Source organism: Camelina sativa, chromosome 2 (genome assembly GCF_030686135.1).
Source record: "Camelina sativa cultivar CO46 ecotype springtype chromosome 2, ASM3068613v1".
Classification (NCBI taxonomy): Eukaryota; Viridiplantae; Streptophyta; class Magnoliopsida; order Brassicales; family Brassicaceae; genus Camelina; species Camelina sativa.
The window spans coordinates 12973775-12991413 of record NC_141881.1 but is presented as its reverse complement, the minus strand read 5'-3'; the positions used below and the strand labels follow the sequence as shown (position 1 = coordinate 12991413).

The window sequence follows — 17639 nt, the reverse complement described above, 5'->3', positions numbered from 1 at the left end:
AGCCTGCCTACTTTGCTCTTGTTGGACAAAGGCCATTCCAAAACCTGCCACATGAGAAGCCTCTATACCACATTGAACACTTTCAGGACATAGTCACAAGCATCAAGGCTAATGGAGTCACATAGGACTATCTCTACTGCAAGCTTTTCCCCTACTCTCTTGCTGGGGAATCTTCTCATTGGGTAAGGCAGCTGAAACCAGGATCTCTGACGACCTGGCATGACATCAAGGTGGCATTCTTGAACTACTTCTATGATGATGCCATGTCTGATGAGCTGAGGATTAAGCTCTCCACCTTTAGACAAGGACCAGCTGAATCTTACAAAGATGCTTGGGTAAGATTCAAAGCATACCAGAGGGACTGTCCACAACATGGTTTCTCAGAGGTGCAGTTGATTAGTATCTTCTACAGTGGTATTGATTGGAGGTATCAGATGGCTTTGGATGCTGCTAGTGATGGGAACTTCAAGACAAGGTACCCAGATGATGCTGAAAAGTTGACAGAAAGGCTAGCATCAAGCAACAGTACCAAGAATGCAAACTTAGAGCGGAAAAGAGCACATGAAGGCAATGGTTCAAATCAGTTTGCTGCGGTGAATGCTAAGTTGGATACAGTGCACAATCTTCTTGTGGGAAAGAAGTCTGTCCATTTTGCTGAAGATGTTGAGACTTTTGAGCCAAAGACAGAGATTTGCAAAGAAGGTGTCAACTATGTGTATGGAGCTGGGTATCAAAATCAGAGATTTGGTCAAAAGAATTCCTTCACAAGAAATCCAAACAACAACTTCACTAGGAACTATGGTTCTTCTTCTTACCAACCCCTCCCTCCACCCAATTCAGAGAGCAAGATGGAATCAATGATTGGACAGATTTTGGAAGGTCAACAGAAGTTAACAATAGATTTCAATGGGAAGATTGATTCTGTATACACTGAGCTGACTGGGAAGTTTGATGCATTAAATACTCATGTCAAGAAGCTGGAGAATCAAGTGATTCAGACTGCTGGGTCTGTTAAAAGACAAGAGGAACTTCTTTCTAGAAGAACTGAGAACCCCAACCATGCTTGTAATGCGATTTTAGTGAAGGAAGGAGATGAAGATACGTTAGTGGACCCAGCATCGATCGATGCCATCACAATGCATCGATTGATGCAGTCAGCATTCGTCGAGGCAACCTCAATCAAGAACAAAAGCATTAATCGATGCTCCATCAGTATCGATCGACAACCCCCATAGACAGCTACGGTTTCTGTTCCAGTTCCACCATCCAATTCACAACAAGCCTACAAGCCTAAGGTTCCTTTCCCTAAGCCTAGGAGGTCTAAGCAGGAGATTGAAGAAGCTAGTTGCAAAGCTATGATGGATAAGGTGATGATAGAAATGCCTTTGATTGATGCAGTCAAGTTTTCTCCTGGTATTAAGAGATATGTGAAGAGGATGGTAACTAATGGTTTGAGTCCTAAGGAAGGAGCTTTGCTTACCAAGGATGTCAGCTCAATTTTGTTGAACCAGCCTGCTCAAAGGAAGAAAGAGAGGAAAGAGAAGGTGGTTGTCTCTGAGAAAGTGAGTGCAGTGATTCAGAGTAGGATTGCAGAGAAGTTACCAGATCCTGGAAGTTTTGTGTTAGATTGCTCTATCTCCATAGGAAGGTTTTCTCACTCACTTTGTGATCTTGGTTCTAGTATTAACTTGATGCCCCATTCTGTTGCTGTGAGACTTGGAATGACAGATTTCGAGCCAACTAAGATCTCTCTTATCTTAGCAGATCAATCCCGCAGAATTCCTAAAGGTGTCTTAGAGGATATTCCAATTCAGATTGGGGATTGCATGATTCCCACTGACTTTGTGGTGTTGAAGTATGACAAAGAGCCAAGTGATCCTCTCATCTTAGGACGATCTTTCTTGGCTACAGCTGGTGCTACATAGATGTGAAGAAGGGACACATATCTCTGAATGTGGATGATTTGGTCATGAACTTTGAGATGGACAAGCTAAGAAGAGCTCCCACTATTGATGGTCAGATATTTTCTGTGGGAATTGCTTCTGATGATGATCCACTCATAGAGCCTCATGAAGCCATTACTGCTGGGTATGTCAAAGAATTGGAGACTGTTGAGAAAGTGAGTAAGCAAGCTGTTAAGCTTGAGGATTGGAGTGGAGATCATCTAATCATTACTAGAGACCATGATGAGGTTCTGATCCATGACAAGTCGCTGGTAGATGATGTTTTTGTAATGGAAACACGGATTACTGAGGAAAGCTGCAGAAACGTTGAAGAAACACGAGTTGCAGGCCAAACATCGATTGATGCAGCTGTTGCATCGATCGACACACCTTCCAGAATCGACTCGGACTTGTCCAAAACCAAAGATTCTCGAGTTGATTCCTTAGCTGCAAGTCCTAGACCAGTTGTAAGGCTGAAATCTCACCATTCCACAGTCCAGAACCCACAGGTAAGGCCAAGGTATGCATCTCCTTCTCCCAAACCTTCTCCATTCATCAATAAGAATTTGAAAGGTACAAAAACTGTTGTGCAGTTAACCAAGCCACGAGATTATCGTAGAGCGCTTGTTTCTTCTGTTGATGATTTTGCAGGACATAAAAGAAAGCCACCCATACCTAAGTCCCGCCCTAGTTCTGTTCCTCACATCTTTGGCAGACCTCATGCACCTAGAGCTTACACACCCCCTTGGATGAAGAGGACATACTCTCAGAAGCATTCATTGCCATGTTCCGATCCACCGGATGCCTGAGATCTGACACAGTCAAGCTAATGACTGAAAACAAGCGCTTAGTGGGAGGCAACCCACTAGTAGGTTTTTCTTTTTCCTTTTTCTTTTGATTTTTATTTATTTTTATTTTATTCGTCAATCTCATACTTGATAACACTGGGGACAGTGTTGTTTAAGTCTGGGGGAGGCAGTTACTAACTACGTTTTTGTTTTTGAGCGTCAGTCCAGAAAAAAAAAAAAAACTGTTTTATTGAGTCAAAATTTTGTTGGGAACTATGATTTTTCTTTTTGTAGTGTACTGCCTTGGTTGATTAATGCTGCAGATTGAATCCATGAATCCGACTAATGAAAAATCCAATGGCTGACCAGTGAACCAGAGACATCCGAATTTCCAACAGAATCCATAAAAGCTTGAGGTAATTTCTGTACTTTTCTTTTTACCTCATCAAGGAGATTGATGTTCATAGAGCTTGACTCCTTGTTCATACCTGACAAGTAAGGCTACAAAAGAAAATGGTACTCCTCTCCCTTATTTCAAGTTTTTTTTTTAAAAAAAACCTGAGAGCTTTGTTAAGAAAAAAAAGAAAAAAAGAGAGAATAAAAGATGAGATGATTTTGATCAGTTTAGAGAGGTAGATAAATTACCTGTGACCTCATTATTCTATTCTTGAGTCAAATGGTCATACAAAGTTTGGAAGCGAGGGGTAGGTAAATTATCGATGACCCCATTATTCGCCTACAACTTTGAGAAAAAAAAAAAAGAAAACAAAAAAAAGCTCAAAGGAAGAATAAATAGAATAAGTCTGGGAGAGAGAAAGAGTACCACATGTGGTAAAAGATATGTCTTGCTTGTAATGGTATTATACGGGAATGAGTCTAGAAGGTTCTTGATATTAATCAAATTGATGAGACCCACCGATGAAGGCTTAATGGAGGAAGTAGTGGAATTTGGTTTGAATTTGGGAGGCTATGAAAGTCAATGGAGAAGTACATGGTGGTTCGATTTGGATTTATCAGCTAAGCATGTGGATTAAGGTTTGGATGATAATGGCATTACTTTAAAAAGAAAATGAGTTCCTGCGTTTTCAAACCTCTTTCACATGGCTAAGTTTATGTTTTGCTTGAGGGCAAGCAAAGGCTAAGTCTGGGGGAGTTGATATATCATGGTTTTTAGGTGTTTTTAGCCATGATATAAGTCTTATTTATAGAGTATTTTTGGTATTTTTAGAGTCTTTTGAGTCTTTACAGGATTTAGCATGGGTGGGAGCATAATAGAGCTAAATAGGAAGATTTAGAGCTTAATCAAGCATTGAGGCTGAGCAGTGAAGTTGGGAGACGTGTTGAGAAAGATGCATCGATCGACACAACATCAGCATCGATCGATGCAGAGTCTACAAGCCAAATTGGAAGTTTTCCCACAAGTTTTGAAGATTTACAAAGCTGCCCCAAAGTTTTTCATATTTGCATCATTAGTCCCTGGACGTGTTTAGGAATATATATAAGATTTTTATGGTCATTGTTAAGACCTCAGCTTTATTTTTCCCTGCAACTTTTGAGAGCAGAACCCTGAGAGATTTTTAGAGAGCTTTTGGAGAGAAGAATCAAGACTCCTTTAGAGAAGATTCATAACTCCTTTTCTTCTCTCGTTAATCTCTTAATGCTATCTATTTTATTCATGATTTGTGTTCTTACAATTATGTCTGAGTAGATCTGCTTGTTAGGTTTAGGGTTTCTCATTAGGGATTTCATGGATTATTAAATCTGTTAATTTAGGATTCATTATCTTTCTTGTTCTTCACCATAGGTTGTTTTTAATGCTAGATCTTTGATTAGTCATCTGGATTTAGATCTTAGGATTATTGATTGATATGAGAATAAATTTGAGAATATAACCTTTGGTGAGCAAAATTACTTTTTGCAAAGAGATTTGAATTAGTGATTTTGTGAACTTATCTAAACCTGATTTTATTGATGATTTTTAACCTAGAATTTTACAAAGATATTTGGATTTTCTGGTTTTAAATTTAGATAATATTTGCAGTGAGAACTGATTTATTTTATAATTGTGTTTAGAGTTCAAGAATGATGCTTAATTATTGAATCCTGCTTGTTTAATTAATTGATCTGATTTTCCATGATTTCCTGAGAATTTCCCTAGGCCTAGCGTTTAATCCTTCTGAATTTTACAACTCTTTTATTTTCTGTTTTGCATTGCTATTTAAATTACAATTTCTGTTTAGCATAATTTAAAGATTATTAAATCTATTGTCTGAATCTAGAGTTCTTTTGGATCGATCCCTAAGTACTACAATTGATCTCTTAAGTTGAGAGAGTAGATCTAGGATAATATACCCACACAAAATTCTCATAACCTGATTATTATGGAACTAATTTGAACTATTTCCTAAAATATAATAAATCTGTTGTTTAATCTTCTTCTTAATATGTAAATTGTGTCATTTTGGCAACATGGATATTTGATATGATTTTTTTTGTTTAACCCTTAAGTGTATTCTCCAATTAATATAGTATAGACTTCCTTCAATTATTGAATGAAATATTTCTTAGTTATACTAATGACAATTTAATGTAAATCCCCTATATATTTAATGATCTTCAATTCTTTCACCATTAGAGCTTTAGAAAATTATTAGAAATGTAACATTGAATGATATATATTTTTTTACATCTCATAATATAGTTATATTATTATATTACAATACATAATAAAATTAATTTAATATTGAAAATATGTAGAGGATAATATTTATCAATTTTTGAATAATATTTACCAATTTATAGGAGAAATATATTGTGTATATTGAAAAAATAAATATTGTGTATATAAATAAACTAAATATCAGTGGCAGTTGACAAAAAATATATATAACAGTGTCAGTTTTATGTAATTTTATGGAATACTAAGAGTGAATAATAAATTGCCTACGGAACTCTATGGCGATGACACGTCAGCTTTTTCTCCATAATGTTTCTCTTTTAATATATAGGGGATCTATCAAAAGAGAAAAATATCTAGACATATTCTCAAATGATTGGCGGTACCTATCACATAGTATTAAAAGAATTTTATATTATGTATTTTATTGTTCTGTTAATTTTTTTTTGGTGTGTTTTTATTTACTTAAGTTGAATTGTCCGGTTATGTTAATCTTGATAAGCAAGTTGTGAAAATAAGGATTTTTATTATACAGTTATATAGACCACATTACCTCTCTAATGTATCCTAAGAAGTTATTTAAAAGAAGAAGATACTAGAGAACAAGTTTTATTGTGTTGTAAAAACAAACATGATGAATTTTCTGGACCCCTAGTTCTTAAACGGCTGTTTGGTAGGTCTTATTTTGGTTTACGTCTTCTGTAAATTATATCGTTGTTGTACCCGAACACAAGATGAACCTAATTAGTGTGTAATCTTTATCAACTATTATTTTGTTTATTTTTAATGAACTATTTTATAATTATAATCAGTAGTTATTGTTATTTCACTTTTTCTTTCTCTATAATAGATTCAATGAAAGTGTAACTCTATTTTATATTATTATAGTGTAATGATATGTTAATCATCTTGTTGAAATCTTCGTTTCAGTATCAATTTGCCATATAAAGTCGTATCTATCAAGTATATGAGTGTGTCATGTGTGTGTACGCCTAAACCATGTCGAGATCTAAATTAGTCCGTAAACAAACTACTTAAGCAATCTCCAAAACTCTTTTTTTTTTTTTTTTTGGCTTTCGTCAACTAACGAACTGTATATAAGATACCAAATAAGATATTGTATTGTTCTGATATGTCTAAACTAATTTTGACACAGATCGCAGTATGTCAAATATCAATTTTTACAACGTGTTACAAAATATTTTATTTAATAAGATAGTTTATCTATTCTCAAAAAAGAAAAGAAAATATAGTTTATCTAAACTGTATTGATAATTTGATATTTCTTTCAGCTTATAAGGGCCAATTCATATTAATTTTGTTCGATGAAACACATTCAAACACATTTAAACACATATTAATTCATACCTATCCAGCCACACTTTATTGCATATTACAAGCTTACACGATGAAACACATGAAGCATAAAACAAACCAAAAACTCCAAAATACGGTTCAGATTCATTTAGACATTTTTGCCGCTAGCTCTCTAACAAACTTAGCAGCTACCATTGCCGTCATGTCGTCTGCGGTATCGCGCTGCGGGTTGTACTCAACAACATCTGCCCCGACCAAATCTCCCTGAAGGTTGTGTAAAATGTTAAGGACGTCTCGGAAAGAAAGGCCTCCTGGTTCGTAATGGGATACTCCGTGTGCAAATCCCGGATCAAGACAGTCAACATCAATCGAGATATACACGCCCTTCACTCCTTCCCCTAGTTTCTGTACAAACCACATTCAATTTATAACTTAATAATATGTACAAAAAACTCTATAAGGAGTGTATATAATTAAAGACCGAACCAAATTCCTAAAATTAAAGCTGAACCAAACTTTATTTCGAAACCGAACCAAACTGAACTCTAATTTACAACCACAACAACTTTATTATGTCTTATCTAAACTTAGAAATAAATTGATAGATAGATACCAGATTTTCCAACATTTGGCGATCTTTTGAGAAGGTTCGCATCTCATACTGTTCTACTCCAAACCGCTTGCCTTGTTCTCGTCCTTCCTTGTTTATCGATCTGATCCCAACCTACAATAACAGTTTGGGTTCTCCTTAGGATTATGTTTTTTTTATAGATTGCCCACGTATAGACAAAAAAATGATATTAGACACCAACCTGTAAAAGTCTCCGGGCATAGCCACCTTCCATGATACGAGCAAAAGAAGATGCATGAGAGTAATAATTGCCTTCGAAACGGTCATATATATCTGGATGCGCATCAAGATGAAGAATGTCCACAGGTCCTCCAAGCTTCTCGGAAACGGCTCTCACAACAGGATAAGATATAGAATGGTCTCCACCTATGACCAGCGGGCGCAATGGTTCCTGACACAATAATAAACAAAGTCTCAGTTACTTCATTTGCCTTAAACAACACTAAAGGACTTCTCCAAAGATGGCATAAGATTAGATCTAATGGTCAAAAAGCTTACCTCTTCCATCACCAGCTTCACAGATTGGCTTACTACATTCATCAGTCTTTCATCATCAACACCCATTTCTCTAATCTCTTGTACTGGAATATCCCCAACATCATTTAGAATCCGTGGATCCTTTAGCTCCATCCCTATAAACAGAGTATTGAGTAATTATCTGTATATAAAATACCATATAGACTATTGTGGCTATAAAAAACATGTGAGTGTGCAACATTTAAAATACAAGTTGGTAACTATACATAGAAACTCATGTTACCTTCTTCAGTGGTGGAGTTTGTGCTACCACACCAAATAGCCTCCCTTACATGAGGAGGAGCCAAGGCTGGGCCTTCAAGGAAAGAAGAGTTGTGACCAAGTGGTACTCCAAGAAGAGCTGTTGTAGCTTTCGCTCCTCCAATGAGTCGCACTAACTCTCCCTACACAATATATACAATACTCTATTTATTTCGTACAACCTAAAGAAAATTAATGATGAATTATAAACGATAACCTATAAGTGTATCCAAAAACAGAAAAGAAAGAAGAAACATTATATACTTTGAGTTTTGCTCTTTCACGGATGAGAGTTAAAGAAGCATCAATGACACGATTCTGCCCTGTTTCAACCAAAGAAGTAGGTAAGGACGGCAAGGTCGTGAACGGCGCAGAAACGAGTCTCTTGACATAGGGGTTTCCTCTCTGCCCAATCTTCCACATATTTGAAATTGTTAAGTCCAGTGGCCGTAATAGTAAGGGAACAAGTGATGATAGCTTTGCGATACCAGTGAGGAGTCATTCCGATTTTATGTCCTTATATACTAAAAGAAAATGAGAACATACATGTTTATTATCACATGTTGAAAATGTTTATGAATTATATGTATACTAGATAATGGCCCGCGCTGGTAGCGCGGAGAAAATTTTATTTTATTTTGTTATTTGTTAATATTATATTTATGTTATATCATTTATTTACATTTTATATAATATAGTACTATATGGTGAGTTTTGATTCATATTAACCTACTAATAGGTAGGCCTGAAACTACTACCAATACCCGTATTCGACCCGTTTTTCGGTTTGTATCCGTCCCGAAAAAAGGTACCCGCAACTTTAGAGTCGAGTGAAAGATATAATAATTATATTATCCGTGAATAATGATCGAGTACCGGATATTAATTTAATTTTTGAGCGTCCCGTTACCCGTCTCATTACCCGTTTTATCACCCGACTCATAAATTTACGTTAATATTTTGTAGAATAATGTTACCAGTGTGACGAAATATCTATGTAAATTTGGATTTGTTTGTTACAAAATAATAGTAGAAAATTTATTAATTCTATACATTTTATAAAATCATATATTTAATTACTTAAGGTCATACTCTGATTTTGACCCGTAGTTGGTACTACTATTTTGGTTTGGTGCAATATCAAATTCGTTAATTATACATTCGGTAAAGCTAAAAAACTCAACAAAATATGTATTGACTCGTGATTTGGTATTACAAATTGATGTGATCGTGTTTAGAGATCTTAATATACCAAATTTACAAATTGAAGTTATTGGTATAACATGTTATATATTAATTTTATAGGTGAAAATTACAATTAGGTTATGTATATTATCAACATTATACACTTAGTATTGTTTATATAGTGAATATTGTGTATAAACAATTAAGTTTTAGCCAATTAAATAGTTTGTTATTATTTCCAAAGATTTATGAAACAATAAATAGAGTTTTATTATTTTGTAAACAAATCTAAACTTTTCTTTTGTTAGTTATTAGAATAATTAAAATATTATAGCATTTTCATAGTATGTCACATCAGAACTGATTAAATTTTTAACAATATAGCTTAAATAAGTATATAGATATATTTCAAAAATATAAACAATGTTGTATCCTAATTTTAATATATATTTGTTATTATTAAATGATTTCGATATGTAAGTGTTTAATCTTAGTCTTATAAATAAATTTAAGTTTTATAATTTTCTAAATAGTTTGTTGTTGTTTCCTAAGATTTCTGAAACAATAAATAGAATCTGTTTAGTTATTTTATTACATAATTTTGAAATAATTTTATTATTATTTTAATAAATAATTTCGAATTTTTTTAATTAATGATATCTTGTAATCTAATAAATTAATAATTACTATTTTTTTGGATAATCATTTTCGGGTTACAACAAATTAATATTAAGATTCTGTTATTATATTTTGTATTAAAATACAGTGGCATTTTGTGTAATATTTTATATGAAATAGGGTTATTTGTTTAAAGGGTTGCTTAAATAAGTATATAGATACATTTATTTAAAATATTTGTGATATTCAAACCTTATCTATCCAAAATAAAATTTTCTATAAATAATAAAATATTTGCTGGTTAGATATATCTTTTACATGATGGTGAAGATATATCGCATTGTTCAAAACTGAAATAATGTTTTGTATTGGGGAATGATTGGCATATAGGACCACCGGCCGGGTATGGTTACCGGATACGTTGTGCGCTTGTTGTGATTGGATTATAAGTCTTGTTGTGTTGCGTGAAGAGCTTAGTGGCATGTGAACTTGCTTGAGCAGAGGACAAATTGGTGTTCGAACAACGTGATTGATTGATTTAAGTTTGTTACAATTTTGCTATTTATCATTTTTGTAAATTACTGACCAATAAATGGAGACAACAACAACTCGATTCTTGTTATAAGAACGAAAGGCCATAAAAAAATCTAGGAATTTTCCAAATTAGCGATGATGCTAAAAACACACATAATAAACGAGTGTCGAATTGTAGCTGGTCCCAAATAGTTATGTTTAATCGATTTGGAAAATGACAGAAAGTAATACGTGTCAATGGGTTGCTGTGCAGAGGTCAAAACAACAAAAACGTGCCCACTTTTCTACTCACTTCTCTAAATAAAATCAAAAACAATAACGTAGCACTCTTTTCTTCTTTTAGATATCGGTGTACGCTCATAAATTGATCAAGAAAATGGATTTTAAAGACTAACTAGATAATGATCCGCGCTGGTAACGCGGAGAATTTTTTTTTTTTTTTATTTGTTAATAATATGTTTATGTTGTATTATTCAGTTACATACTATATAATATAGTACTAAATAGTGAGTATTCATATTAAACTACTAATAAGTAGTCCTGAAAACTACTACCAATACTCGTATTCGACCCGTTTTTCGGTTTGTATCCTCAGCTTTAGGGTCGAGTGAAAGGTATGATAATAAAATGTATAATAATTTTATTATCCGTGAATAATGATCGAGTATTGGATATTAATTTAATTTTTAAGCGTTCCGTTACCCGTATTATTACCCGTTTTATTACCCGACTCATAAATACAAGTTAATATTTTGTAGAATAATGTTACCAGCGTGAGGAAATATTTATGTAAATTTAGATTTGTTTGTTACAAAATAATAGTAGAAAAATTATTAATTCTATACATTTTATAAAATCATATATTTTATTTTGCTGAAGGTCATACTCTACTATTTTGGTTTGGTGCAATACCAAATCCGTTAATTATACATTTGGTAAAGCTAAAAAAACCCAACAAAATATGTATTGACCCGTGATTTGGTATTACAAACTAATATGATCGTGTTAAGAGATCTTAATATACCAAATTTACAAATTGAAGTTATTGGTATAACATGTTATATATTAAATTTATAGGTAAAAGTTACAATTATGTTATGAATATTATCAACATTATACACTTAGTAGTGTTTATATAGTTAATATTGTGTATAAACAATTAATTTTCAGCCAGTTAAATAGTTTGTTATTATTTCCTAAGATTTATGAAATAATAAGTAGAGTTTTATTATTTTGTAAACAAATCTAAACTTTTCTTTTGTTTATTAGAATAATTAAAATATAATAGCATTTTCGTAATATGTCACATCAGAACTAGTTAAATTTTTAACAACATAGCTTAAATAAGTATATAGATATATTTTAAAAATAGAAACAATATTGTATCTTAATTTTAATATATATTTGTTATTATTAAATGATTTAGATATGTAAATATTTAATGTTAGTTTTATAAATAAATTTAAGTTTTATATTTTTTCTAAATAGTTTGTTATTGTTTCCTAAAATTTCTAAAACAATAAATAGAATATGTTTAATTATTTTATTACATAATTTCGAGATTATTTTATTATTATTTTATTAAATAATTCTGAAATTATTTTATTAATGATTTCTTGTAATCTAATAAATTAATAATTGCTATTTTTTAGGTAATTATTTTCTGGTTACAACAAATTAATATTAAGATTTTGTTATTATATTTTTGTATTGAAAATACAGTGGCATTTTATGTAATATCTTACATAAAGTAGGGTTATTTGTTTATAGGGTTGCTTAAATAATATAATAGAGATTCGGTGATAACCAATTTATTAACCTAGTTGTGTTTTGACAATGATATAAAATGTTTTTTTTTTTGCATATGTGGTATTGTGGACCTTGATCGGTTAAACTACTAGCATTGGTCATGGGGGTTCGAAATTTAACATGATTTCTCTCGGCTCCAGGAAATTAGTCTTTGGGCCTAAGAAGTCTTTAGGATCACTCTTGAGTTATCAAAAAAAAAAAAAAAACTACTAGCGATCAACTTAGAAAGATGGGGTTTCAGGTACCGTCCAATTATTTACTCATATATATATATATATATTTTCATGTTCTTATATGGGTTGAAAATTTAATTAAGATATTATTGTAAAAATTTGATTATATATTTGGTTTAATATATATTTTACATTGTTTTTAATTTTATTTTTTAATTTTTTAATTTAATTCTTCATGTTTTCTTTGTTTTATTATCTTTATATAAATATATATATATATTTTAAAAAATTAAAATACATATGTATACTAAAATTTTGAAGGCTATAAAACATTTAATTTATCGATACCAAAATTCATATATCCTTGACATAGACACCAATTTGGAATCTCTTCGAGTAACAAAAAAAAAACAATAGTCAACACAATAAAGAGCATAGGCAAAGAATAATAAGACAAGGTGTAGAATAAATTTGTTTAAGGGAAGAAACAAAGTCACTTAACAAATTACTTTTAAAAACTGGATCAAAACTGGAATTAAAGAAGAATTGAGAACTCTTAAAGAAGAAGTTTGGTTTTCTCTCAAAAATAATGTAGAACTAGGACTTTTGTATTGATTGCTGGATACTCTACATGGAGGGGAAATCTCCTTATTTATATGATTCCCTAAATTACAAGATAAGTCTATTTTTCTTAAATCTTAGATTGAATATAAGTTAAATTTTCCCTTTTGATAATCAGATTGGACTCGGAGGTGGTCTTGGATGTCGGTCGGTATACTTTGGCGGGCTTCCGCTTATATGTCCATTTAGCTGGCCCAAAAGGAAGATCCCCCAATTTAACTGATCTTCAGAATTATTCGGTTTACTTTCGGTTTAGGTCGGTATGACATTGGTACTAAACCCCACACCAACACAAGGTAACAGAAAAATGTATATTCAATTGTACAAGTACGCCTGTTAGGCATGTACAAAAGAGCGAGTTTGCTTCTCTAAGACCGGTATCAAAATATCTATTTATTGACATTATTGTCTTATCTAGGGCAAACAAAAGGGTTTGTTCTCTACATTATCAATGGAAGATTTTTTTTTTTTTTTTTTTTTATGAATGTACAATCAACACGGATTTCAAAAATGTCATGGGATGCTCACTTAAACTTTTATCGTGCATGATAAATGGGTACTGATATATCATGGTTTTTAGGTGTTTTTAGCCATGATATAAATCTTATTTATATAGTATTTTTGGTGTTTTTAGAGTCTTTTTGAGTCTTTATAAGATTTAGCATGGATGTGAGCATAATGGAGCTAAATAGGAGGATTTGGAGCACATTCAAGCATTGAGGCTAAACTGTGAAGTAGGGAGACAAGTTCTGAGACTTGCATCGGTTGATGCAAGTGATGGTGTCGATCGATGCATCATCCAGCAAAAGAATCGGAAGTTTTCCCACATGTTTTGAAGATTTACAAAGTTGCCCCAAAGTTTTCCATATTTGCATCATTAGTCCCTGGACGTTTTTAGGAATATAGAAAGGATTTTTGGGTCATTGTTTTAGACCTAAGCTTTATTTTTCCCTGCAACTTTTGAGAGCAAAACCCTGAGAGATTTTTAGAGAGCTTTTGGAGAGAAGAATCAAGACTCCTTCAGAGAAGATTCAGAACTCCTTTACTTCTTCTTTAATCTCTTTCTTAATGCAATTTATTCAGAAGATGTTTTGTGTTTCATTGATTATGTCTGAGTAGATCTGCTTGTTAGGTTTAGGGTTTCTCATTAGGGATTTCATGGATTGTTAGATCTGTTAATTTAGGATTCATTATCTTTCTTGTTCTTAACCATAGGTTGTTCCTAATGCTAGATCTTTGATTAGTCATCTGGATTTAGATCTTAGGATAATTGATTGATATGAGAATATAATTGATTTTCCTGACAAAAACCTTTGGTGAGCAAAATTACTTCTTGCAAAGAGATTTGATTTAATAACTTTGTGAACTTATCTAAACTTGATTTTATTGCTGGTTTTTTTTAACTTGAATTTTGCAAAAAGATTTAGATTTTTGGGTTTTAAAACTTAGATAATATTTGCAGTGAGAACTGATTTAATTTACAATTGTGTTTAGACTTCAAGAACGGTGCTTAATTATTGAATCCTGCTTCTTAATTAATTGATCTGATTTTCCATGATTTCCTGAGAATTTCTCTAAGCCTAGCGTTTATTCCTATTGATTTACAACTCTTTTATTTTCTGTTTTTGCATTGCTATTTAAATTACAATTTTGGTTTAGCATAATGAAAAGATTATTAAATCTATTGTGTGAATCTAGAGTTCTTGTGGATTTGATCCCTAAATACTACATTGACATCTTAATTTGAGAGAATAGATCTAGGGTAAATTTGAGCATATCAAATTTTGGCGCCGTTGCCGGGGACTCTTTTGATTCACATAGGATTTTGTCTATATTTTTATTTTTCTATTTTACTCACACGCTTTTATTTCTTTTCTGTTGTGTGTTTCAGGTACATGCCTAAGCCTAGCACCAGGAAAAATCCTACTGGTCCAGTTGTGAAGCTTACAAACCAAGAGTTAGGACAACTAGAGTGTGAGAACACAAAAGCAGCCAAATCAACAAAGATGGTCAACCCAATCATATTGAGACCAGATGCGGCTGGAGTATTGAGGGATCAAGAGGGTTATGTGCGCAACGAACAAGGCCAAAAACTTGATGCTGATGGAAGAGTCATTCAGGAAGAACTCGTCGTCATTGATGAGAATGCAGATGGCATCGATCGACGCAATGTCGGCATCGATCGACGCAACCAAGAAGGCATCGATCGAAGCAACCTTGGCATCGATCGAAGCAACCTTGGCATCGATCGACGCAATGTCAGAGCTGGTGCGAATGGAGCCAATTTGGACCTTCAGCCTAGATGGGACAACAATGGAGAGCTTGTCAAGACTCTTGCGGACTTCAACAGGCCAGACTTATTCTATGAGAACCGTTCCGCAATTGTTCCTCCTCCATTCCCAAGGAATGATTTTGAGCTGAAGCCTACCTACTTCTCTCTTGTTGGCCAAAGACCATTCCAGAACTTGCCACATGAGAAGCCTCTAGACCACATTGAGCACTTTGAGGACATAGTTACAAGCATCAAGGCTAATGGAGTCACTGAGGACTATCTCTACTGCAAGCTTTTCCCCTATTCTCTTGTTGGGGAAGCTTCTCATTGGCTAAGGCAACTCAAGCCAGGATCTCTGATAACCTGACATGACATCAAGGTGGCATTCTTGAACTACTTCTATGATGATGCCATGTCTGATGAGCTGAGGATTAAGCTCTCCACCTTTAGACAAGGACCTGCTGAATCTTACAAAGCTGCTTGGATAAGGTTCAAAGCATACCAGAGGGATTGTCCACATCATGGTTTCTCAGAGGTGCAGTTGATCAGTATCTTTTTTAGTGGTATTGATTGGAGGTATCAGATGGCTTTGGATGCTGCTAGTGATGGGAACTTCAAGACAAGGTACCCAGATGACGCTGAAAAGTTGATAGAAAGGCTAGCATCAAGCAACAACACCAAGAATGCGGACTTAGAGCGGAAAAGAGCACATGAGGGTTATGATTCAAATCAGCTAGCTTCAGTTAATGCCAAACTGGATTCAGTGCACAATCTTCTTGTGGGAAAGAAGTCTGTCCATTTTGCGGAAGATGTTGAGATTTTTGAGCTAAAGCCAGAGAATACAGAAGATGTCAACTATGTGTATGGAGCTGGGTATCAGGGTCAGAAGTTTGGAAATCAGGTGAGTAACAGAAGCAGCAACAAAACAACGGTTTTACAAGAACATATCGGAATTCTTCTTATCAGTCTCCACCACCACAGACTTCTGAGAGTCGAATGGAGGCTATGCTTGAGCAGATTCTTCAGGGTCAAGAGCAGTTGACAATGACATTCAATGGGAAGATTGACAATGTCTACACTGAGCTGAATGGGAAGATCGATGCATTAAACATTCATGTCAAGAAGCTAGAGAATCAAGTTATTTAGACTGCTGGGTCTGTTAAACGACAAGAAGGTTTTCCCCCTGGAAGAACTGAGTCGAACCCCAAACATGTTTGTAATGCAACAATTTTAGTGAATGAAGAAGACAACCATCCGGCAGCTGATGTTGCATCGACCGATACACAGGAGCATCGATCGATGCAAACTCATTCAAGTGTCGATCGACACAACATTAACATCGATCAACACACCCCACAAACAGCTCCGGTTTCTCTCCGAGTTCCACCATCTGATTCAGAGCAAGCCTAAGGTTCCTTTTCCTAAGCCTAGGAGGTCCAAGCAGGAGATTGAAGAAGCTAGATGCAAGGCTATGATGGATAAGGTGATGATAGAGATGCCTTTGATTGATGCTGTCACGTTTTCTCCTGGGATTAAGCGATATGTGAAGAGGATGGTCACTAATGGTTTGAGCCCTGAGGAAGGAGCATTGCTAACCAAGGATGTCAATGCAATTCTGTTGAACCAGCCTGCACAGAGGAAGAAGGTGAGGAAGCAGAAAGTGGCTGTCTCTGAGAAAGTGAGTGCAATGATTCATAGTAGGATTACAGAGAAGTTACCAGATCCAGGAAGTTTTGTGTAGGATTGCTCTATCTCCACAGGAAGGTTTCGTCACTCTCTTTGCGATCTTGGCTCTAGTATCAATTTAATGCCACATTTTGTTGCTGTGAGACTTGGCATGACAGATTTCAAGCCAACTAAGATCTCTCTTATCTTAGCTGATCGATCCAGACGGATTCCTGAAGGTGTCTTAGAAGATGTTCCGATTAAGATTGGAGATTGCATGATTCCCACTGACTTTGTGGTGCTGAAATATGACAAAGAGCCTAGTGATCCTCTCATCTTAGGACGCTCATTCTTGGCTACAGCTGGTGCCAACATTGATGTTAAGAAGGGACACATAGCCTTGAATGTGGATGATTTGGTTATGAACTTTGAGATGGACAAGCTAAGGAGAGCCCCCACTATTGATGGTCAGACATTTTCTGTGGAGATTTTTTCTATGATGATATGATCAGAAAGCTCCATGAAGACATCACTGCTGGGTTTGTTAAGGAGTTTGAGACAGTTGAGAAGAGTGATGAGATAAGCCGCAAAGAAGACGCTGAAACACGAGTTACAGGCTCAACATCGAT

The 17639-nt window shown here is 34.2% G+C and overlaps 1 protein-coding gene and 2 non-coding genes across 3 annotated transcripts; all 3 read right to left on the bottom strand.

Annotated features, from left to right (window-relative positions):
- Nucleotides 1-272: 272 nt before the first annotated feature.
- Nucleotides 273-379, bottom strand: LOC147948530 (small nucleolar RNA R71). The gene has a single exon (XR_015586236.1). It is a non-coding gene; the product is annotated as a small nucleolar RNA R71 (small nucleolar RNA).
- Nucleotides 380-6690: 6311 nt separating this feature from the next.
- Nucleotides 6691-8723, bottom strand: LOC104719999 (arginase 2, chloroplastic/mitochondrial). The gene is made up of 6 exons (XM_010437977.2): nt 8398-8723; nt 8117-8276; nt 7855-7988; nt 7538-7747; nt 7339-7449; nt 6691-7130 (listed from the first exon to the last, which is right to left on the bottom strand). The coding sequence occupies exons 1-6, from the start codon at nt 8554-8556 to the stop codon at nt 6870-6872; spliced, it is 1035 nt and encodes a 344-aa protein (XP_010436279.2). The 5' UTR covers nt 8557-8723; the 3' UTR covers nt 6691-6869.
- Nucleotides 8724-15766: 7043 nt separating this feature from the next.
- Nucleotides 15767-15873, bottom strand: LOC147948529 (small nucleolar RNA R71). Its single transcript, XR_015586250.1, has one exon. It is a non-coding gene; the product is annotated as a small nucleolar RNA R71 (small nucleolar RNA).
- Nucleotides 15874-17639: the final 1766 nt, after the last annotated feature.